Below are 25,219 nucleotides of genomic sequence, written 5' to 3'. Positions count from 1 at the left end.
AAAGTGAGGCACCAAAAGAGCAGAAGAATGGGATCCATTTGTACTCACCATCAAATTGGTACTAACTGATCAACACTAGGTTGATCACGTGGCAGAAATACTCTATAGGGATTAGGGGGATGGGGGGGCAAATCTACAACTAAAGGACACGGGGAGCACTGAAGGGAGGGAAGGGCACGCCTTTAACCCGCATTTGGGTGAGGCAAAGACATAAAGTGTAACGATAATGTTTGTACCTTCACAAAACCCTGGAATAATAAATAAAAAAAAAACAAATTATGTCTTGCCTTTTTCTCTTGAATGTATATAACGTTATTGCCACCAAAAGAATTGTTACAACTGTATCTTGAAGTAATATTTGGTTGTTTTTCTTAATGATAGGCTTTAAACCTGGGCAACGAAAAGTTTTATTTACTTGTTTCAAGAGGAATGATAAACGTGAAGTAAAAGTTGCCCAGTTGGCTGGATCTGTTGCTGAAATGTCTGCTTATCATCATGGAGAAGTAAGCATTAAGATTGGAATCAATTGAGAACTGTAATTATTGGCTTGAAGAATGATAATTACAGATAATAAAGTATTTTTCCTTTTATAATGTCTTTGGAAGTGTGAGAGAATTGAGAGTTTGGATTTTAATACAGATTGGGGAATAGTTATAGAAAATTTAGAATATTAATATTATATTCTGTCTTATCCTATTCTAGCAAGCATTGATGATGACTATTGTGAATTTGGCTCAGAACTTTGTGGGAAGTAACAACATTAACTTGCTTCAGCCTATTGGTCAGTTTGGAACTCGGCTTCATGGTGGCAAAGATGCTGCAAGCCCTCGTTATATTTTCACAATGTTAAGGTAAACATTTGCTGATATAATGGTATAAAGTTTGCGTTGAAGTTTATTGGAACCAACTAAATGTTTAATAGAATTATACCTATGGAGAGAGATGATTGGTTATTCTGTTTAGAGGGTGAATGTATCAAATTATTTGATCACAAATACAATGAAGTCTGTTAACTTTAATTTTAATAAATTATGGATGAAATCAGTCCTAATGAATATGTAGATTTTTTTTCAGGCTCAGCTTTACTCTTTAGGCGGAAGATGGGTTATATGCTTTATTCAGAGTAATAGAAAATTCTTAAAAATTTATTTATCAATATCAAAGAACTTAAGTAAGTAAATACATAAGTAAAATAGGGCTATTTTATCCTGGCCTTGTGCCTGAGAGAAATGTACATTTGGTAATAAGGTTAGGTAAATTTTATTGCTAAGCACATGTAGTTAAAATTATTAAAAATACATTCTTTTTTAAAAGATTTTTTTTGAAATGTTACGTCTTTAATTACATACAAAGTTTTATTTCCCAAAGTCATGACATTTTTCCATTTTCTTTTTTTTCCTTTTCATTAGCTCTTTAGCAAGACTGCTTTTTCCTGCTGTGGACGATAACTTGCTTAAGTTCCTTTATGATGATAATCAGCGTGTAGAGCCTGAGTGGTATATTCCCATAATTCCGATGGTTTTAATAAATGGTGCTGAGGGCATTGGCACTGGATGGGCTTGTAAACTACCCAACTACGATGCTAGGGAAATTGTGAACAATGTCAGACGAATGCTTGATGGCTTGGATCCTCATCCCATGGTAATTATTTAGAACCTATTGCTTATGTTGTTTATTTAACAAATATACAAAGTCCGATCATTTTAGAAAAATAATGGAACATTTTTATTTTAGGACATATTGTAGATGATAAAGACCTAATTAGAGTGTAATTTGATATGGGCTTACAGTAAAAGATATAAACTTTGCAGTGAGTCTGGAGGTAAGTTTTGTGGGGAGAAACTGTTGAAATTTAAAAACACCTTGTGTTTCAGGCTGTCAAATCTCTAAATCATATAGAGTATAATGCTTCTATGATAAAATTATATGTTACTTTGGTTTTATTCTCAAACTACCAAGTCTTATTAGAGTTGTAAGGATGCTTAAAAACACATTGTATTCGATTGAGTACTGATATAAAAACAAACACATTGCATTGTATATTTTAATGTATCCTCATATTTTTTATCTTGTCCTTTCTTACATCACATCTTACTGTGCTCATTTCTTCCCCTAAACCTCCTCTAAGAAAAATCTCTCAAGAAAATGATCCTCCCCTCCCCTTGATGGAAAATTATCTGGAAATTTTCCTTATCATGATATACTAAAACAAATGTATATTTTTATTTCAAAACTGGTAATGCTTATTATAGAAAATATAGATAAGCAAAGAGGAAAAAAATTCTATAAACTCGCCATATAGAAACAAACAATATTTTGATGTATTTTTTCGAAGTCTTATCCCATGTTTATATTTTAAAATCAAAATTAGATTATTATGAATATGATTTATATTCCACTTTTCCCCTTAAATACCTTAAAGTACTTTAAGATATTTCTAATGTAAACATCAAACTTCTTTTTATGTTTATGGTATTTTATTTAAACTGTTTTGTATATTTTTATTGGGATTTTTGGATACATTTTAGAGTTTTAAGCTAGTATATTTGATCAATACATGCTTTTTGTGTGCCTACTATATGTATGGCTAAGTGGTAAGATAAAGAGTTACGGTTTTTGTCTTCAAAAAGTTATTAATCTGTTGTCAAGACAAGACATCAGGACTTGAAGTTTACAGTGATAAAAATGTTAATAGTTGTTCAGTATGCTCGAAGGAATGTCCTATGCTATGTGCCTGATTAGTGATAATAACAAATAAAAATTTTGGAAGAGGGAGAGATCTTTTGTAGTTCAGTTGGGGAGGATGAGTAAGATTTATATAAATGGAATGGGATGGGGGGCTAAATATTTGTCAAGCCTGATGGATAGAGAGCATGAAAGTGAGAATATTCAAAATATTCAAACATAATATGGGAGAAGGATAGTGATTCTGTAAGACAAGTCATTGGAGCAAAAATAGAAAATTAGATGGGGTCCAGATTGTGGAAGGCTTTCAACATAAGGCCCAAGGAGTTTGAATTAAAAGGGCGTATTAATCTAGGGAAGAAGAAGGTATAGAGACAATAGGCTGAAAAAAAGTACTATTTTAGCTAAGACTAGGAAAAATGATGCTAAGATTTTGAGATTGAGGAATGTTCAGATTATATTAACAGAAGTTATGAATTCAAGATTGATCATTTGGAAAGGAACAATTAGGCTGAGGAATTCAGTTTGTCATGCTAATCTGTCAGTGTCAGTGGAGTATAGACTGAAGGGCATTCAAATGTGGTACTGGCACTCAAGAGAGAAGTCAGGACTTTAAGTTATTTCCATTTTTCTCTGCAGCTTCCAAACTACAAAAACTTTAAAGGCACGATCCAAGAACTTGGTCAAAACCAGTATGCAGTCAGTGGTGAAATATTTGTAGTGGATAGAAACACAGTAGAAATTACAGAGCTTCCAGTTAGAACTTGGACACAGGTTAGTATACATATATAAGCTGCCTGTGAGAAGGGCATTGCATTAAACAATTCTCTCTGGTAAGAATGATTCCATCATTTATTCTAAGTTTGAATGGTGTTTAAAAATTCCCAGATATAGTTTTTATTCATTCATTTGAATTTTTGTTTTGAATATTCGAATAGTAATTAAAAAGTTTTTAAACTTATCTAAATAATGTAGTATGACTTAGGTGAATGTTTTTTTAGAGACTATTATCTTTGTATTTATCTTAAAATGAAAGGAGTAGAATAAGAAATGTTTTGAATTCTTATAAATATGGTCAACAAATTCATGTCTGTATCAGTTGTTACAGATCTAAAAGCATGCATGTCATTTCTTGTCGGTTCTAGTTGATGTCATTTTCTTCATACTCTCAACCTTATCTTGCCCTTTGGAGTATGAGCAGATCAGAACTATTACCTTGTATATCTTTTCTCACTGCTGAGATCCCCATATGTTGTCTTCTATAGTGATTGGCAGGAGACAATAGAGGTTGAGGTTTCCTTCCCCCCCCCATGGGAGTTGAGAAATTTTAAAAGATTGTGTGACTTGTAGTATGAGAGCGTGAGAGTGTATCATGAAAAGAATTACTTATTTTAAAATCTTTTATAGGTATACAAAGAACAGGTTTTAGAACCTATGCTAAATGGAACAGACAAAACACCAGCTTTAATTTCTGATTATAAAGAATACCATACTGATACAACTGTGAAATTTGTGGTGAAAATGACTGAAGAGAAACTAGCACAAGCAGAAGCTGCTGGATTGCATAAAGTTTTTAAACTTCAAACTACTCTTACTTGTAATTCCATGGTAATTTATTAGATTTGCTTTTAATTTAATCTTTCTTGCATGCATAAATTGGATTGTTGTAATTGGTTTCATGATGGGAGTAGCTATAGTAAGCCTGAATGAATTTTTTCCTGTGTATATTTGCTGAAGAGTCTAGGGGCACATTCCTTTCCTCTGCTATTATCCACTATCCTTACTCTCAACTCTGTGTTTATGCATCTGGGTTTGAACACACAGGATACAACACCTTCACACTGACTAAAAGTTGTAAGAGTGATTGTTGCAAGGTTTTCATGTGCCTTATGCCCATCTCTATTAGCATTTTAACTGTAGAGTACTTATCTCCTCATAACTCTAATCTGCTTTGTTAAACTTACATATTTATTCTTATATATATAACTGGAGGGAAAGGTAGAAAGTTAATGTGTCTGATTATCCAAGTTCCATTTCAAATTAACTTTTAGATTTAAAAAAGAGTAAAAGAAAAAAATCCAGCAGTGGCACAGTGGTTGAGAAAAAGTGCCATGATCTGTTAAGAAAGGCTGATGTAAGAAAGAGGAGAAGGATAGAGAGGGAATTTGAGTGACTGAATCATAGCATAAGTAATTATAAAAGAGAGAGAAAGGAGAGCAAATGCACATCCACTGAATATATGGGGGAGGGAGAACTTTAACATTTTTAAACTTAGAGATAGAATATGTTTACATTGTACATACTCTTATAAAACCTAAAAATCATTTTTTTAAGCGGTTTTATAGCTACTTTAAGAACTTTTTTTTTTTTTTTGAGACAGAGTCTCACTGTACTGCCCGGGCTAGAGTGCCGTGGTGTCATCATAGCGCACAGCAACCTCGAACTCCTGGGCTCAAGTGATCCTCCTGCCTCAGCCTCCCGAGTAGCTGGGACTACAGGCACGTGCCACCATGCCCGGCTAATTTTTTTCTATATAATTTTAGCTGTCCGATTAATTTCTTTCTATTTTTGGTAGAGACGGGGTTTCTCTCTTGCTCAGGCTGGTCTCGAACTCCTGAGCTCAAACGATCCGCCTGCCTCGGCCTCCCAGAGTGCTAGGATTACGTGCCTGAGCCACCACGCCCAGCCAGAACTCTTTTTTAAAAGACCTAGTTTTACCTCTCAAAATTATTCCTGTTTTAAATATTTTCATGGTTTTGAAAATTGAACTTACTGGTTTCTTGCAATCAACAAAGAGATATTTATAGAAAAGTGCTTAATAGTTTTGGTTCTGTTTAATGGCTTTAGGGGTAGTCTGTATGCGTATCAGTGTATTACGGTTATTTTAAATACTGTAGGTGTCATATACATTAAAACACCAGTACAAATGTATGTAATCTACAAAAACTATGCATTTTGCTTAGGTACTCTTTGATCATATGGGATGTCTGAAGAAGTATGAAACTGTGCAAGACATTCTGAAAGAATTCTTTGATTTACGATTAAGTTATTATGGTTTACGTAAGGAGTGGCTTGTAGGCATGTTGGGAGCAGAGTCTACAAAGCTTAATAATCAAGCCCGTTTCATTTTAGAGAAGATACAAGGGAAAATTACTATAGGTAAGATGCAACTTTTAAAAATTTGAACATTAGTTAAAATGGAAAAAAATCTTTATTAATAGAAGACATTTTTATCAGTAGAATATAAACAAATACAAATTGAATCTCTTTTCTTGATCCTAACTTTATTTTTCCCTCACATAGAGAATAGGTCAAAGAAAGATTTGATTCAAATGTTAGTCCAGAGAGGTTATGAATCTGACCCAGTGAAAGCCTGGAAAGAAGCACAAGAAAAGGTAATCATTTGCAGAAAAAGACATTCAGAGAAGCTTTTAAAAGCAACTTCCAAAACAAAAAAAAATTCCCCCTTTTAAATTTAGTACTGCTGGAGGTGTTGAGTTGGCTGTTTGGAGACTGAAGTCTTCTGTTTATCCACAGAACAGACACAGTACAAGAATTTGCCGTGCACACCCACCACAAAGCACTTTGCCATTGTGACTCAACCAGAGCCTGGAGAAATGACTCCAGGTGTGAAAAGGTAGCTCAGTCTCCTTGGCCTTTTTTTCTGAGCCTGCCATTAAAAGGGTATCATTTGTGGTGACGGCTTTTGTAGGTGCATGTAGACTATCTGGGAACCAGACTGGTAGCACTCAGAATCTTTTCACACTATTCAGTCTATGGTCACAATATGGCATTCGGTCATCGCTCACTTAATCTGGTTTCAGTTAATGTTGGGAAGACTAGAGACAAAATGTTCATTATTATAGTACGGTATTTATCAAGCACCACGTATGTGCTCTGCCCCATGCTTAGATTTTTGACCAGAGATTTAAACCCTGGAGCTTCAGATTTTAAGTCTGATGTTTTATTAACTAAGTTGTCCATATCGGATCATAAAGTAGTAATACTAATTAAATTAGTGGGATATTAAAACTTGGAGATTCCCCTCAATTAATTAGCTTTTTGATGTTGTTTATAATTAAAAGAATTTAAAAAGGCAATACAACATTGTGATTGAGAAGAACAGAAATGTAGAAAATGAAGAAATTTTGATATTTAATTAGATTATTTGTGTATATATGGTACTGATAATATTAACATCTTTTAAAAATAGTTATGATTATATGATATAACTCGAACTGAAATTTTAAACTTTTCTACACTTAAGAGTTCTCAACCATAATGTTTTCATATTTGTCATTAAACTACATTGAAATGTTGCTTTTGTTTACATTATTTGAGCTTTTTTCAATTTTAAAGCCAATAAAAACTATATATTAAAGTGAATAAAATTATAATAAATTTTATAGTGTAGCAATACATATTAAGATAATAGGTGTATTTGTCATTTGAAGAAAATGGGATGGGACAAGTTGGGGAACATTTAGAATTAGGATGATTGAAGCACTTTGTTTTCATATCAATGTGTTTTATTGTATTGTTAAACCCCAAATTATAGTTTATATAATACTTGCCCTTCTGTGTCACTGTTGATTTAAACTGTATATTTTTAAAAAATTAATTAGTAAGCTAATGAATTTAATGCTTAGCTTTAGAAGATAAAAGAGTCTATGGTTTGAGAATGCCCTTCTGATGGAAGTAGACTACATGGGTTAAGCCAAGCTTGATTTCGGTGATTGCATTGTCAGCATCAAAATTTTCTCAGCATCTTGGCCATGTGTACACTTTTGGGGGGTGGTTCAGATAACAAAAGGAGCTCCTCTTACAAGAGTGTCCTGTTATTCAGAGTTGGTGAAGAGGGTTAAAATTATAAAGCAGCTAATTATAAGAAATGGAATTCTGTCATTAGAACTTGAAAAGTTTATTTTTCTTCATTTCTGATAGTGTCCTTAGTCATATTTTTGTGAACGTTAGATACACATATTCATAGAGCACTCGTTAATAATACTTTGGGTGTCATCAAAACCTAGACCAAATAGACTTCTAAAATGTGTGTTTAAATAGGATTTTATGACACCCTAATAATATTTTGCAATAGTCTAACAACCTGAATACTCCATAGCAACACACTGTTTTATGAAGAATTTTTAAAAACTATAAAATTTATTATTCTGAGGGAGCCAGTCAGTAAACTAGAAATAAATTATGCAACAATCATTTAAACTCAAAACTATAAAATTATTAATTTGTCATAAGTTATCTAGGCATTTATTAATCATCTGTCAACTCAACAACAGCATTCCTTATTGGGCTAATGTTGCTTAATTGAATTTATTGTTTTGTTTATGTAATGAAGCATCTTGCTTTGCAATTTTAATTTTTATCCTTTTATTTCTAAAGTAGACCTAAACTTTACTTTGTATATGTACATTGTTTTGCTTTAAAAATTTGATTAGATTGTAAAACTAATTTTTTCTTCCTTTTTGATTACCAAAATTGAACTTTTTGCTTTATGGAGTGTCTCGGTTAACTCAGTCATTTTTAATTATCTGAGTGCCTTTAAACAGCTTAGATGAAATTTTATTTAATGGCTGTTGTTATTTTTACAAATTTAAAGGTGATGTCACCAAAAATAACTTCTATTAAATTCACTGTATTTTGAAATTTAATATTAGTACAAAGGACTTTTTTTGTTGTAGCTGTTTCTATGAAAAAGTCTTAGGAATAAAATTTCAGCAAAGCCCTGACAATTCTTACTCTAACTCAACTCTTAAATTCTTAAGTGAACTTTCTGAGTTGTTACATAAGTATTCTTACTTTAGGGAATTTTTATTAAGAATTCATCTTTTGTGAGTGAATGTACCTTAGCATATTTATTATAACTGTAAAACATTCTTCATAAGTGGTATTTATTTTGGGTTTCAGATTGTTCATTCACTTACCAATGTAAAAATCTGACAAGATGCAGTAATAAAACATTAGTTCCACTCTATTAATTTTAAGATGTGTTATCTTCTCATTTTGTTACTTAGTTCCTGAGGAGAGCATTAATTTTTCATCAGATTCCTGAATAAATAGGGACAGAACATACCATTTCTTCTGAAGATTATGCATCTTTAGAAAATTTTAAGCTTTTTATAGGAAATATATTTTTATTAGATAATCTAAAATAACCCCTCCACCCTGAAGGGATAGCATTAACAGTGTAGCATTTGTAGAATTTTTAACTCAATAACATTCAACATCAATTTGATATTATACAGGATTTTAATATAAAGTTTATTATTTTTTACAGGCAGCAGAAGAGGAAGAAACACAAAACCTGCATGATGATAGTTCCTCCGATTCGGGAACTCCTTCAGGCCCCGATTTTAATTATATTTTAAATATGTCTCTGTGGTCTCTTACTAAAGAAAAAGTTGAAGAACTGATTAAACAAAGAGATTCAAAAGTATGAACTTTGTGGGTTAAACAATTTGAAAGTATTTCAATGTTATCTGTATCTTTTTCCAAAAGTATTTTTATTTACCCTTTATACATTTAAAAACTATTGAATATTTAAACTGTACTACTTTTTTATTATAGGGGCGAGAGGTGAATGATCTTAAAAGAAAATCTCCTTCAGATCTTTGGAAAGAAGATTTAGCAGCATTTGTAGAAGAACTGGAGGTAGGTTAAGTCTTTATTAAAGTCTGTTTGGAAAAATAATGTTTATGAAACAAGAATCAAAATGTTTTTAAATTATCTTAGAGTTTTCTTCAGCTCTGTGAGGGTTTAATGTGTTTACATGCTGAGTTAGAGTTAAGTTTCTATTTATATGAAGTTACAAAGAAAAGTTATTTCTGGTGTGGATGAATGTAAATGCTATGGAGTTGAAATTTAGAATACATTAAATCCTACTACTTTCTGTTAGTTAAAATTTCTTAGGTGACTGAAACTGGCTAATTGATTCAGTTTATTTATTTATTTTTTTGCAAGGAGGTAAGACCAATATGTGTATATAATTTAATATAAGTACTTTGATTTTAGGAGTAGAATGATAGTCTCTTTAGATTTATAACAGAGAAATTTCCATATTTTTATATTATAACCTAGTTTTCTCCAAGTAGAATTACAATTTTAAAAAGAAAAAAATGTAGAGAAAAAGTATGAAATGTAAACTTTTTCTTAAATTGCCCACTGAAAATATTAGAAGTAAATTAATGGTACCAGTATGAACATCTGATTTTGAGTAACGAAAGGTAAACTATCATTTCTTATTATTTATATGATATCACTTTTGTTTTTTAGTTCTTTCATTGATTTTTGTCCACATGCTCTAGTTTTATTTTCGTGGCCTAAATCAGTATTAGGACTCTTAAGAACAGTATGGTGTATTAGTTGTCTAGAAGAATTTCTGTAATTTTTTAATATTGTTCTAAATAGCACTGAATGATCATTCAGGTGCCACAATGTCAGTCTTTCTTGATTTATGCTTTTCTTTTATTGCTCATTAAATAGATTTTTAAAAAATTTGAGGTGCATTTTTTCTGCTGGCTGATATTATTCATTAAAAAAAATTCATTAAAAACAAAGCAAGCATATATTAAAAGGAAAATTAGTCCTGATCAATACTAATGATATTTTAATATTGCTTTAAGTTTGATCACTAATATAGTGAAGCATAGGAAACTTTTTATTATGCCTATAAATATCCTCACTATTGAAAAGTCATCATTCAAAACAATCCTAGTGAAAAATATTCTTTTCACTTTTAATTTATCATTTTATTTTATTATTTGATAATTATCAAAGTAGGTCCAATCAGTTAATTTTAAATTCTGACTATAGTCTTTTTAAAAAACATCTTAAAATCTTTACATTTAAATTTCATGTTTTTCTGTATCATTTCAAGTTTAATGATACCATTAATTGAATATCTGTCATATGGCAGCACTACATTCTATGTAATACCCAGAGTGACCACCACCCCCCTCCATGAAAGAAGTTATTATTAACTTGTTACACAGATAAGCATCCTGAAGCTTAGAGAGGTTAAATAACTTACCTAGAGAGGAATTACATCATTGTGGTTTAGAGCAATTACTCATTTTCTCAGAGATCTAGTTTCCTCATCCATAAAGTGGGTATCACGGGATTTTTAAATGCCAGCACATGATAGGTACTCTATAAATTATCTGTTGTTTCCCAAGGATACATAACTAGTAAGTGGGAAGTGCAATTGAAATCCAGGTCTGATTTTAAATCTTATGTTATTTTTATTACACTATTATGCTACAAAGATCTTTTAAAAATCTTTTAAGAGATGTCATTTTCTCTGGGACCATTCAAAGCCTGCTAATTATTTGAAGGAATAGTTTTGGAAAATGCAGACTCTATGACATTAATCGTGATTATATCATTTATTGTTACCCTCCTAAGTTTAATTTATGAACCAGTTTTTTCATATTTTTTTATTATGGCTAAAGCAGTAGAAAAGAATAGCTTCATACTTGTTAATAAAACTGCCTTTGTGTATGATTTGCTAGGATTCTGATGATACTAGTTCATCAGAGGTCTTGATTCCATTATGCATCATGGGATCCTAGAATTGGAAGGGACTATTTAGGTCATTTAGTCACTGTTACCCTCTTGTATTACAAATGAGAAGCTAGATACATGAATTAGGATTACAACCTAGGTTTTCTGACTTAAAATCCTTTGTTTTTTCCATTACTTTATTTTGGATTAGATTAGTTAAAAAGAAAGCTTTATTCCTTAGTGAGTGAATAAAATTTGTTTCAATTACTCATGAAGTAGTGATCATCTTTTCTAAAAAGTTGTTTATGGCCCCCCTCACCCCTTATAATTATACTTCAGAAAGTTGAAGCACAAGAACAAGAAGATATTCTGGCTGGAATGTCAGGAAAAGCAATAAAAGGTAAAGTTGGCAAGCCTAAGGTGAAGAAACTTCAACTGGAAGAGACAATGCCCTCACCTTATGGGAGAAGAATAATTCCTGAAATTACCGCTATGAAGGCAGATGCCAGCAAAAAGTTGCTGAAGAGGAAGAAGGTATGACACATCTCTTGTTTTAGTTCATTAGTAGACTATACCTCAATAATGCATGTACGTATATATGAATATATGAAATTTATATAAATTTTACTGTGTACTTAAATTATGCTTCATTTTGTTTCTAATATATTTCAGTTGTAATATGATAGTAACTGATTCATAGAAGGAAAACATTGGTGAAAGATCATGTATATGTAAAGAGCTATTTAATGTAGTTTTTAAAATAAGAGATAGAAACACTCCACTGAGCAGCCTTCTATATTAAAACCTTGGGCCCCAAAATAGAAAAATAATGAGTATATCAACTTTAAAATATAAACTTCTATATCATGATCAATTAAGGAAGTCTTATAGTAGAAGAGAGTCTGGCTTACAAAGTAAGCTGTCATCTTTTATTGTTTATTTATGTGTTTTTGCCCTGAGTTAAACAATTACTAAGCACATTCTATGTCATTGGCACTGATGGGTGCTATTGAAGAGTTTTAGAAATATGACACTGACCTAGCCTTGAGCTGGATGGGCCAGAGTTAGCCAGAAGAAGGAAACGTCAGAAAAAATGTCCAGAGATGAGGAAGCAAGATGCATGATGATCATAAAGAGAGATGCTAATATTTCTAAACAGGTTGATTTTAGAATTCAGGGAATATATACATAGATAAGTCCAATAGGTAGTTGGGAATATAGGCTCAGTCGATTCAGAGCTTAGGAAATGAACCTAAGAGCCAGAATAAGAGATTGGAGAGTTCTGTTTACAGAGCTAATGTCTGACGCATAGGAGCATTTTGACACCAGAGCAGGCACTTTCTTCTACGATTCTGATAAACTGAGGTCTACACTACTTTTCTCTTACCTGGTTCCCCATCGCACACAGGTTCATTTACCCATGTATGCTTACCTGTCTCCTTAGGAAAATGGCTTCTCTCCTTTTCAGGTGGTGGTTGTCAGGTTCAGTTCTCAGTACTCTTTTCTCCGCTTTACGTAGTCTCCTTGAGTAACCTCAGCTATGGCCGGAGCTTATTCCACTCACAACTAAATCTATGACTCCTAAATCTATGTCCCTAAGTTATGATGTTTTCAGGAGGACATGCCAGGCTCATAGAGCCACCTGAGTGCCCAGAGCCCCTCAAACTCACTCGGCATGTCTGAAACTGGACCCATTATCCTGACTTCAAAACCTACTCTATGCCTTGTCTCAGTTAATGACACTATCAGCCATCACTGGCATAAGCCAAAAACCTGGGAATTTTCACACTCAATCAGTAACTAAATCATATTGACTACCTACTGAGGCATTCCAGAATCCACCCCTGTATCTTAATCCCTACTGGCACTGCCTTAGAATTGCATAAGTTTTCTCTGAGATACTTAAAGTGGTCCTCTCAACTAGTCCCCCCGTTTATAGTCATTTAATCATGATTTCTACCTTTCTCCACTTAATTCCTTTTAAGTTCTTTTATTACCAGAATGATAATTCTAAAAAGTAAGTCTGATTATTACACAAATGCTTAAAAACCTTCAGTGACTCCCAACTGACTACACACATACTTTTGTTATATAGTGATTCAGCACCTGTATGCCTTCCTGTGTTTCTACTCCTGGCTACTGTTTCTTCTCACCTTTCCTTGAATCGTGTCAAACCATTTCCTATGTTTCGAGACCTAATTCTTTAAACATAATATGTTTCAAGACCTAATTCTTTAAATGTAATATGTTTCATGCTTCTGTGCTTTCTACCTGGAATGCTCTTCCCTCCTTCTTACCTGACAAACTTACTGTGATTCCTTCAGGACTCGGTCAGAAAGACCCCTTCTTCATGGAGCTTTTCTGACCTTGCCTTAGGCAGCAGAGTTGCTCACTTTTCCCCTTGGACTGCTGCTATACCTCCCTCTATATTTGTTATTTGTATTGTAATGACTTGTCCTTGTGTGTGTGTGGGGGGGGGGGGGGTTTTCATAGTCATAGGGTCAGGGACTTTGCCTTATAGTGCCTAGCAGTGCATGGCATTTGTTGCTTATTTTCTTTCAATAATTTGAAGATTTTTTTTTTTTCTAGTATATAGAGGCCTTCTTAAGCTATAGGATCGTATTTCGCAGGTACCTTTTAGTATACTTAGGTATTGGTCTGGAAATCCCTTTGATAATCAAAAGCTACCTTCTTATTTTTTTATGGTTTCTTCTAAGTAGCTGTCATCCTATTGAGTATACCAGAAAATTAGAGTTATAAGCAATATTATTTGATATAGATAAATGAAATAAAGTAAAACATGGTCCAAAGCCATCTGTTATGACCTCAACAGAATCCCTTTTTTTTTTTTTTTTCCTTGAAATTATCTTCTGACTGGAACTGTATCTCTAAAATATATGGTGTTAATTTTTATTTTTACTCATGGTTTGGTTTTCTTTTTAATATGTAGGGTGACCTTGATACCACAGTAGTAAAAGTGGAATTTGATGAAGAATTCAGTGGAACACCAGTAGAAGGTACAGGAGAAGAGGCATTGACCCCATCAGCTCCTCTAAGTAAAGGTCCCAAACCCAAAAGGGAGAGAAAGGAGCCTGGTGAGAAATTACGATAGTTTTTTTGTTTGTTTTGATGTGAGAAAAAAAATATATATAGGATATTACTATCAATAGATTCTTTTGATTGTGCTTTTTTCTAGTAGTTGAAGTAATGCTTTCTGTTTTCATGAACACTTGTTATTTTATAATGAACTTTTCATTATAACAGTTTTATTTATGACATTTGTATAACTATTGATACATACCTTGTTGCTGTTCCTCTGCTTTTAGGTACCAGGGTGAGAAAAACACCTACATCATCTGGTAAACCTGCTGCAAAGAAAGTGAAAAAACGGAATCCTTGGTCAGATGATGAATCCAAGTCAGAAAGTGATTTGGAAGAAACAGAACCTGTGGTTATTCCAAGAGATTCTTTGCTTAGGAGAGCAGCTGGTATTGTGATACATTTTGTATTTATTTCATTGCATATTATAGTTTGACCTATAGGTTGGTATTGTTATGGTATCCATGTTGCTAAAGTACTAAACCATTACTATTTCAGAAAGTTATGAAGATGAAAAAAATGCTTTTATAGAATGGTCTTTTCTGGCAAAGTTGGACATAAAATAAATTTCTCTAAAGTGAATCACCTGTTCTTACTGATTTTTATTATAAAGTTTGGGTTATGTTTTTTCCATAGTTTGAAGATGTTTGGTAAAAAACATACTTTTGTACCTTGGTAGTATGCCAGCAATGATGGATCTAATAGAAGTGGTTTGTAGTTTTTTTGTCCTATCATGAAAAATTTCCTCCTACTTTAAGAGACTGATTCTGTGTTTCTCTTTTAGATAATTACAGTAGTATGGTTAGACTACAGAATCCCATTTTGCTATTATATATTGCTGTTAAGCATGTGATTTGATCCTTTCTGAATGTTCATTAGCATAAAGTATTCAAATAATTAAAATCTAATGAGTTTCCTATTCTCTAGATTCTTCTGAAATTTTGTTAAATCCTAATTTATTAAAATGAATGATACAATATTATGGTTGTTACCTTCTGGGAGATACATTTTTAATTATATGTCAGGCTTAAATTCTTTGGTTCTCCAATCACTAAGTGATTGAACTTTTTTTCCTAATATACATAGGTAGCATAGTGTAGGTGAATCTTTAACATGAGTAATTTAAGTTATATCAAAATTACTTTATTAAATCCTTCAAAACTACTTTTAGGCTTTTTCATATGTCTAAACTGATGTGGTCTGGGTACGGTGGCTCATACCTAGCACTTTGGAAGGCTGAGGCAGAAGTATCACTTGAGTCAGGAGTTCAAGACCAGCCTGTGTAACATAGTGAGACTCCATCTCTACAAAAAATAGAAAAATACTAGTCAGGCATGGTGGTACACGCCTGTAGTCCCAGCCACTCTGAAGGCTGAAGTGGGAGAGGATCGCTTGAGCCCAAGAGTTTGAGGCTGCAGTGAGCTAGGATCACATCACTGCCCTCATACCCGGGCAACAGAGTAAGACCCTGTCTCCAAAAAGAAAGAAATTAAAAAAAAAAAAAAGGATGCATAAAATTATATAGCATCCAAGCGATTTTTAAGTTTTATTCCATAATACATACTAGAAATTATAACAAAACTTATTTGCATTATACCAGTATGCTTTTCCCATTAATTGGTACCTTTTTACGCATTATGTTAAATTATTATTTTGCTAATATATTGAAGTCTTATGTCTCCTATCTTTTCTCATTCATCTGAAAATTGACTGTCTTTGTTACTTTATAATAAAACTAACCCTGAAGAGAAGATAGAAGTTTTTTCCAAGAGGTTAAGAGAAAGTCTAGCCCTTTTAAAAGAACTGTACAATTTGTTGTTTGTGATTGTAGAAATTGAAAATCCTATGTTGGTGGTGGGGATTTGTACAGTGACCATGGGAGACATGGCCACATTGACTACTTTCCTCCGCGTGTTTGAGTAGTATTTAAGGATTACAAGCAACATCCTAATCAAACAGTCCCATCAGTTTATGCTCTCCTAACATATGCACCTTTACCTCATAGCCTCCTGGAAAATGTAAGACAGATATTAACACTATCAAATAACTAAAGCCAAAGTTGTTGGTTTTTGTTTTATAAATGCTTGTCTCTTTTTAATGTAGTTTTAGAGATTGCTGGAATATTTTTCAAATGTATTATCAGTAATAATATTTCATGTGGATAAAGCTAAGATTTAATATTCATTTTTATTTTTCTCCCAGCTGAAAGACCTAAGTACACATTTGATTTCTCAGAAGAAGAGGATGATGATGCTGATGATGATGACGACAATAATGATTTAGAGGAATTGAAAGTTAAAGCATCTCCTATAACAAATGATGGGGAAGATGAATTTGTTCCTTCAGATGGCTTAGATAAAGATGAATATACGTTTTCACCAGGCAAATCAAAAGCTACTCCAGAGTAAGCAATGAATATGGTACAATTAGTTGTTGCAGACATCTACCAAATACAGTGAGCTCTCTCTAAGAAATTGTTATCATTCTAGATAAGGTCTTTCTCATGAAGGAATAAATCTTGTTAATATTGCAGCTGTTTCTTTAGCTATTGCTGTAGTTTAGAGGAGGAATTGGGAAATTTTTTCCATAAAGGGCTTGATAGTAAGTATTTTAGATTTTATAGGCCATACGGTTTCTGTCACAGCTTACTCAGTGCTGCCATTCTGGTAAGAAAGCAGTCATAAACAGTAGGTAAATAAATGAGTGTAGCTATGTTCCAATTAAACATTTTTTACTAAAATAGACAGCAGGTCCGTGGGATACAGTTGGATAATACTTGGTTTTGAGAAAAGTTACCAAATCTTTAGAATTGACAGGTTTATGTTTCTTCCCTAGATTTGGCCTTGATTGGTTTTTCTTGCTTTTGCTGAGTGTAAATACTAACATGAGGTGTGAGGTCTATGAACTATTTCAATTTTTTTTTCTTTTTTTTCTTTTTTGAGACAAGTTCTCACTCTGCTGCCTGGGCTAGAGTGCGGTGGCATCATCATAGCTCACTGCAACCTCAAACTCCTGGGCTCAAGCAATCATCCTGCCTCAGCCTCCTGAATAGCTGGGACTTACAGGCATGTGCCACCACACCCAGCTAATTTTTCTAATTTTTGTAGAGATGGGGTCTCGCTATTGCTCAGGCTGGTCTTGAATTCCTGGCCTCAAGCAGTCTTCCCGCCTTGGCCTCCTAAGGTGCTAGGATTAGAGGTGTGAGCCACCACGCCCAGCCCCTCAGATTTTTTAAAGAAATATTTTCTCACTTATTACAACTGGCCTTGCCCAGATCCTGAATTAACTGCCCACCTGTAGTCTAGGATCAGAAATAGGATTGTTGCCTGCTATGATGGGGATTCTATCTTTCTCCTTGGGTTTTTGCCCATAATTTGCTGATATTAAATTATGGAATGATTATTTCTATCAATCATAGAATTTGATTTTAATGGTATTTTGTATAACTTTAGACCATTGCTTAGTTTCCATTGTTTTTTTTTTTTCATGTTACATCATTTGGTATCCGTGAGCGTATATATGTGTACACATAGTTTGTGTATATGTGTGCATACTTGTGCACGTAAGAGAGAAAAGAACTTTGCTTGCCTTATGTTTAACAGAGAAAGAAATGAGAGAACTAGAGTTTTGTTCTATGATTATATTCCTGCAGTGCATACTATATGTAACTTATCAGAGTTGAAATCAGCTATTTAAATTATATCCTCTTTGTGATGTTTATTTTCTCTCTAATAGAAAATCTTCACATGACAAAAAAAGTCAGGATTTTGGAAATCTCTTCTCATTTCCTTCATATTCTCAGAAGTCAGAAGATGGTATGCTCATTTAGTCTCTTCATTGGTTACTTATTGTATTTTTGCTCTTTTAGTGGTAGAGAACAAACAGTAAATCATTAGGTCATGATTTAATTTAAGAATGTTTCATAACTAGAAAATTTACCTTTTTACATTTTGCTTAAGATAATAGGTTTATTTACTTTTTCTAAGGTGACTCCTAACTGGTGAAAATATGCATTATGGAAGCATTTAGGTAGACAGGCAGGTGCAAACTTGTGTATATATGCAGTATGTATGTGTGTATGTAATGTTTTAATGAGAGAAAAGACATGCAAAAAAACATTTTGAAAGATTGAAATTTGATTTTAATGGCAATGTGAATGTATATATGACAGTTTTCTAAAGGTGTGGGTACCAATATAGGTAGGTGCACACTTGTTTTACTAAATCCTAGTACTTGAGAGACCAAAACCTTCATAGGAAATTTAATCAGAGTATTCTTTTTTTATTCCCTTTTTTTTTTTTGTATGGAATTTTTAAGGTCACTTAATTGATTTACTGTCACTTATTTTTTAATACACACATCCATACATACAGACATACCTAGATTTGGTCCATGTCGTACATATATATAGATAGATATTTATTTTTGAAAGCATATCAAAACAGTTATATAAAAATATTTACTTACATCCAAGTAGCTATTCTGAAAGGTTCTGGTGTGGTTTGAGGGAGGGAAGAATTAATTGATTGATTAATTTGAATGCAAAAGTAAACTGGCGGTAAGCTTGCATACCTTTTTAAATTTACCTTCGAATGATTTATTGATTTAAAAATATGAATACTTATTACTCTTTTAAATTTGAACATTATTGCTGATCTTCCTAAAATGGTTAATAATATTTCTATAGATACTGAAATAATCACAGTGGAACTTTTTCATATCTCATGTTAAGAAATCATCAGTATGTATTTTTGAATTGGCCAATTATATTTTAAATAATTAGCTTTTAATTTCACTACTCTATGCATTTGTATATTTTGCAACAGAGTTATTAACATTTTTGAGGTATGACATTGATATAGTTTATTTTCAGCTATTTGTATATTGTGGATTATATGATCACGAAATAGAAACTTATAACATCAATTACCTGGCTAAAGAGAAGGCATCAGTTAACTCAAAGTTTACTGAGAGATCTTTATAGAATCTCTTTACTAAAAAAAAGTTTTGCAATTTTTAGATTCGGCTAAATTCGACAGTAATGAAGAAGATTCTGCTTCGGTTTTTTCACCATCATTTGGTCTGAAACAAACAGATAAAATTCCAAGTAAAACAGTAGCTGCTAAAAAGGGTATGTACTTACAACTATGTTAAGCATTGCATAAAATATGTAGAGATAGTTGATGTAAAAGGAATTTCAATATAATCTGAAACTATTTGCACTAGGGACTTCACTGTAAAACAGTTATAAAGTATAAATGTGTATAGGGAGAATTCCTCTGGTTTTCTAACCACATCTGTATGACTTCATTTTAAAGCTGTTGTATTTATAAAATAATCCCATGCATTGATATCTAAAGATAGCTTTCTATTAAAGCTCCCTTATGCTTGTTAGGTTATAAAGTAGCTTTAAGATTTTTTCTTCTTAGTAGTTGGATTCTGTTATCTATGTTGATCATACCTCAACTCCTTATGTGGAGGGAGTGGTCAGTTCAGTTGAGGTCTTCTTTTTCTTTGTGAGTCATGTAGCTTCTTTCTTTTCCATAGCCTTAGATTGTCTATGAAGCACTTTGAGTTGATTTATGAATCTGTTACTAGTAGCAAGATATATACCTTGGTCTTTTTGAAGGAGATCAGTGTTAGTGCTTTGTGTTTGAAAGATAATACTTAAAAAAAAAAAAAAAAAACACTTCTGAGATGGGTGCTATATAAGACAGCAAGTAAATAAACAATATGGACTGTTCCCTCAAAGATCTTAAAAATCCACAATGGACAGCATCATTACAGACACACATGTATTGAATGTGGCAGAAAAACAATTTTAAAAAATCCTACTTTAAATGCACTAAGACTATAATGAAAAATTGGTTGGCTACAGGAGTCTTTCTAGCCAACACACTGGATGACTATCCATGCCCCATTGCCTTTACCCCTTCATTGCACTTCATCCAGCATCTACATTTCTTTGCTTGAAGACTTTCTGTTTGCCACTTGCTGGAATATTAACGCTCCCTTGCCCCCAGCTACCCTTATCCAGTGATTGGAGAAAGTTGGTCTATAAATATCTCAGTGTCCTTACTTCTCAGGTGAGCTGACTGTGGGATGTGTGTTTTATACTGGCTCCCAAAAATTTCCCACAGGACTAAGCTCCCAGAGTGATGATTGGCTTGATAACTTACCTGTTATTGGCTACCCTCTCTTCATTGTTTTATTTTTGTACTCCCTTTTATTTACCTTGTCAATAAATACTTGTACTTCAATCCTTGTCTTAGGATCAGGCAGAGTCTGCTTCTGGGGATCCCAAACTCAGACAGACTCTATAATCCCCTCTCCCCCTTTTTTTTAAAAAAAATCACAAAGCATCCTTTTTTAAAAAAATCATTTTTATAAGAGCATCTTATAAACATCCTGAAAACTTGGGAACCATGTCACTTCTTGAAACATCATCCTGTTTCCTTCATCAAGTTATTCACCCATATTTAACTTAATGATTTAAGAGTTTAGCTGAAGCATTAACTAAAAGGCTAGGATATCATGCCACTGCTTCTGTTTGCATGTTTCTCCAGTAGCCTAACTGGCCTTAGTTGAATAAATGCGTATGTGGTGTGATCTCAGGGAGCCCAGTAAGTCCTTAGCCTTCCTCTAGCCTCTCCCCAAAATACAGTTTCCATAAAATATCATTTCAAGGAGAGGATACATCATGTCCCTCTGTAGGATTGTCTGGTAGAGTTGAAAATGTCACCTTACTCCAGGCATGGAAACTGTCAAAGAAAAATAGCGGTTCCTGGAACACCCAGTTTGTCTGTATTCTTGCTAGGAGCTGCCGTATGGCTCTTATGGTAGATTTAGTCATGTAGACTCAGAGCAGGGAAAGCCACAAAATCTGTGGATGCCATTGCCATAAAGAGCTAGGGCTCCTCCTCCTGTTGGTTAATGAGGGGCATTATCTCTAGCATCTCAAATTGAGACTGGGAATACAGTTTCCATAGAATCAGCATGGGTTTTTTAATAGGAAAGTCTGCAGTTAATTTAGATTCATTCAGTACATTTTCTTCCAAATTAGGTTTTATTAATTACACAAGTAAAAAATGATCAGTTTTCACATAGAATTGCAGATGAAGCTATAAAACAAGGTCTATTTTTAAAAGCAAAGTCAAGACAGCAAAGGCCTCATGTCTGCTGTCTAATTATTTAAGATTTTCATATTTCTTTCCACATAAAAATGCTAAGTCCGGATTTTAGCTTTTGAATGGAAGTGAGTTGGTTTCTATTTATTGTATTTGAGGATCCCATAAAACAGTTTTTCCCCCCCTCTAAAACATTTTAAAAGTAGAATTTATCATGTGGTTATACTTGGGTTATAATTAACATATCAAATATGCTACTTTTTTGTCTTAACTATACTATATTTAAAAGTTATTGGTTAAATCATTTTAATGGCCCTTGCTTAAAATATCTCAGTTGAATTATCTAAAAGCAAATTATACATAATTAAATAAAAAGCATTTTGTCATCTCTGAGAAATTGTTTGCCTTTATACTGGCACCAAGCAGAAAGAAACCATTTCATTATTTAAGGCTACTCAATTTCTTAGCAGCAGTAAGAAATTTCATTGTTATAGGACTTACTTCAGCTTGGTTTGTTGGTAAGTATATTACATTGACCTATGAAATGGAAATTTGCTTAATAGGAAAACCATCTTCAGATACAGCGTCTAAGCCTAAGAGAGCCCCCAAACAGAAGAAAATCGTAGAGACTGTAAACTCTGACTCAGATTCAGAATTTGGCATTCCAAAGAAGACTACAGCGCCAAAAGGTGAGGATTATCTTTGTATAACCCTTTAAACATATGCTGGGTGGAAAAGATTTAGTTTCTTCTGTTTCATTGAATTTAGAGAGGTGGGTGCCTTTTTTATTTTAAGTTGCTTCACCCCTCAATAAGCAGTGTTTCAGAGTCAGTGCTGTGTTAGGGTTCATGTGAAGTGTAACAATTTGTTCCTGTCACTTTGTTTTACAAATTAGACTCCAAGAGATTAAGTAAGAATACCTAAGAATGGTTCATAGACCCCCTGCAGCTGAATCACTGGAACTTATTAAAAAGGCAGATTTGGACTCTATACTAACTAAAGTGTGACACTTACTGGAGTAGGCTAGATCTCAGACTCTTAGACCAGAACTTTTTGTTCATCTAGGAAATGAAATAGCTGCACTTAAGGCCACGCAAGGCAACAGCACCAGTTCTTCTCTCTGGCGTGCCCTCTTTGTCTCCAGAATCTGCAAAGCCCTTAAAGTTGCTTTGTAAAATATGTATTAATATGTAAGACATGATATCCTCTGAGTGCAGCTGCTCAGCCCTTTTACTCAACTGAAGGATATTTTCATCAGTGTTTATTTTACTTCTTAAAAGGGTAGCTGGTTAAGGAGCTATAGACCTGCAGGGAAACAGGGAGAACAGGAGGGAGGAAAAGAATGAAAGTGACTGGGGAGGTCAATACTTAAGGTATGCATGGTTTGAAACCTTAATAAAAAATTCAGAAATGTTATTTTATTGATTCATTTGATCAAATGACGCCCCGAGATAATTTAGGCTCTTTTCTTACTTGTGCAATCTAGTAGGTCATAGGTCTCAAAAAATTTTTTAAGATTAAGAATTGCAATTTAGTTCCATTTTCTCTTTCATGGGCATCATTGTGGGATGGAGAACATCTATCCCCCACTTAAATATTACCTTTTTCCCTCCTTTCTCCAGTGATGAGAATAAGAGGTCAGATAGATAAAATATGCTGCATGTGGTAAGTCTAAGTCTGAGAAGGAATATGGATTTGACAGATTATTTTATGATTAATACTGGGTAGTTATTCTAGGACTGTGCTACTGAAAGTGTGATCTGCAGTTGGTTGTTACTAGTCTGTGATAACTGGAATTGAGAGTAAGAATTTAAACCTTTATCATAAAAAAGCATGTAATTAATTTTTAAAGTAATTTGTGTTTTATTATATTTTTAAAAGTATTGGCCAATGACAAATTAGAAATTATATTTACTAGAAAAAAAATTTTAAGAAGCACTCTTAAGAGATTTCCTTTTCATGCTTAAGGACCTCATAGCAAAATGCAGATATTCTCTTTTATGTATCAGAGCCTTGGTCAGTACATTTGTCTCCAGGGCTTTCCCACTAGTGTAAATGTATTTGTGAAATACTCTTTAGTCATGTTAATCCCAGAATTGAAATGATGCTGCAAAATTGTTTGTACATCATTCATAGTAAGAGCCTGGAACGGCAGTGCCCCACTGATTGGGCATGCCATAGAAGTAAACTGTCATGTTTTGGCATTTACCTTTTTATATTGCACTTAACCTTCAGAGAAAAAAACCTTCTGTATTATTTTAAGGTAAAGGCCGAGGGGCAAAGAAAAGGAAAGCATCTGGCTCTGAAAATGAAGGTGATTATAACCCTGCCAGGAAAATACCCAAAACAACAAGCAAGGTAATCAGGAACATCTTTTTAATGCGTGGTTTTGTTTATCTATAACTGACTTAGTTTGCTTATTACTTGTAACAGTTTTAAACCTAGCATTTCTTAGTAATAGGGGGATTGCATATGGTTAAGAAATTAGTCAAGTGTAAATCTATGTAATCAGGACTATTTCTTGGATAATAGTATGCTATAAATTAATGTACTTAGAATCTTCCATTTCATCCATTGAGCTGTATGAGTTTTATGTTACCTGAATATTAGACTAAAGATTATTTATTTTTAACTTGGATTTCCTAGTTAGTCTGACCCTTCTCCAGCAGTAGACTCTCTCTTTTAGGTAAATGTATGACTTCAGCTGCCCCCCCTCTTTTTTCTCTTTCTAGTAAAGCTTAAAAATACATAGATGATTATAGCTTTACGTTGGTTTCAGCATTGACTTCTATTCAGTTATCTTCTATGCCTCTGGTTCATGTCGGTGACTCTTCTCTGCGTTTTTATAAACACTTATAGTGTGTATTACACACTGCATGAGTCTTGTTTTCCTCCCACGAATTCTTGATATGTACTTATAAATAGGATAACTTGGACTTTTACTAGTTTGGGCATTGTGCATACTTGGATAATATTTAATTTCAGAAATAAATAACGGTGTTCCATTTTTGAGGCTGGAACTTGGTAAATACAGAACCACCAAGCTGGCAAATTATTATATGTAATCCTTTTTTTCCTCCAAAAAATGATTAGGTTGTACAATTAAATTAGCATTACAATTCTGATGCTAAAAGCACCATTATTTGTAATACTTCCTAAATGTAAATGAAGTGTAAGGAGTAATACTTCTTAACACTAATCTTTTTTCCCTAACTTTCGAGTTTAAATCTATTTTTAAAAAATGTCTAGAAACCGAAGAAAACATCATTTGATCAGGATTCAGATGTGGACATCTTCCCCTCAGACTTCACTTCTGAACCACCTTCTCTGCCACGGACTGGTCGAGTTAGGAAAGAAGTAAAATATTTTACAGAGTCTGATGAAGAAGAAGATGTTGATTTTGCAATGTTTAATTAAGTGCCCAAAAGAGCACAGAAACATTTTTCAACAAATATCTTGTGTTGTCCTTTTGTCTTTTCTGTCTCAGACTTTTGTACATCTGGCTTATTTTAATGTGATGATGTAATTGATGGTTTTTTATTGTGGTAGGCCTTTTAACATTTTGTTCTTACACATACAGTTTTATGCTCTTTTTTACTCATTGAAATGTCATGTACTGTCTGAATGGCTTGTAGAATTGTTATAGACTACCGTGCATTAGCACAGATTTTAATTAATTGTCATGGTTGCAGACTACAGACCTGCTTTTTGAAATGAAATTTAAACATTAAAAATGGAACTGTGGTCTCTGTCTCTTTACTGAAGAGGAAAGTGTAGTAAAAAGCTCC

General features: G+C 33.2%; 1 protein-coding gene across 2 annotated transcripts in view; it reads left to right on the top strand.

The window, feature by feature from the left end:
* TOP2B (topoisomerase (DNA) II beta 180kDa) overlaps nt 1-25,175 on the top strand; it is a 65,817-nt gene extending 40,642 nt beyond the window's left edge. For both annotated transcript variants that reach the window (XM_012644552.1, XM_012644551.1), the window contains exons 19-36: nt 382-503; nt 703-851; nt 1,410-1,641; nt 3,325-3,459; nt 4,093-4,293; nt 5,649-5,844; nt 5,989-6,080; nt 8,981-9,136; nt 9,271-9,354; nt 11,545-11,739; nt 14,156-14,300; nt 14,532-14,693; nt 16,507-16,708; nt 18,040-18,119; nt 19,325-19,435; nt 21,995-22,120; nt 23,695-23,789; nt 24,681-25,175. In XM_012644552.1, coding sequence (XP_012500006.1) covers nt 382-503; nt 703-851; nt 1,410-1,641; nt 3,325-3,459; nt 4,093-4,293; nt 5,649-5,844; nt 5,989-6,080; nt 8,981-9,136; nt 9,271-9,354; nt 11,545-11,739; nt 14,156-14,300; nt 14,532-14,693; nt 16,507-16,708; nt 18,040-18,119; nt 19,325-19,435; nt 21,995-22,120; nt 23,695-23,789; nt 24,681-24,848 — 2,651 coding nt within the window. In that variant the 3' untranslated portion in view covers nt 24,849-25,175. The remainder of the gene's footprint in view (nt 1-381; nt 504-702; nt 852-1,409; nt 1,642-3,324; nt 3,460-4,092; nt 4,294-5,648; nt 5,845-5,988; nt 6,081-8,980; nt 9,137-9,270; nt 9,355-11,544; nt 11,740-14,155; nt 14,301-14,531; nt 14,694-16,506; nt 16,709-18,039; nt 18,120-19,324; nt 19,436-21,994; nt 22,121-23,694; nt 23,790-24,680) is intronic.
* Nucleotides 25,176-25,219: the final 44 nt, after the last annotated feature.

The sequence above is a fragment of the Propithecus coquereli genome, unplaced genomic scaffold (genome assembly GCF_000956105.1).
Source record: "Propithecus coquereli isolate 6110/MARCELLA unplaced genomic scaffold, Pcoq_1.0 Scaffold214, whole genome shotgun sequence".
Classification (NCBI taxonomy): Eukaryota; Metazoa; Chordata; class Mammalia; order Primates; family Indriidae; genus Propithecus; species Propithecus coquereli.
The sequence above is the reverse complement of the archived record's forward strand: the minus strand, read 5'-3'. Positions and strand labels throughout refer to the sequence as shown.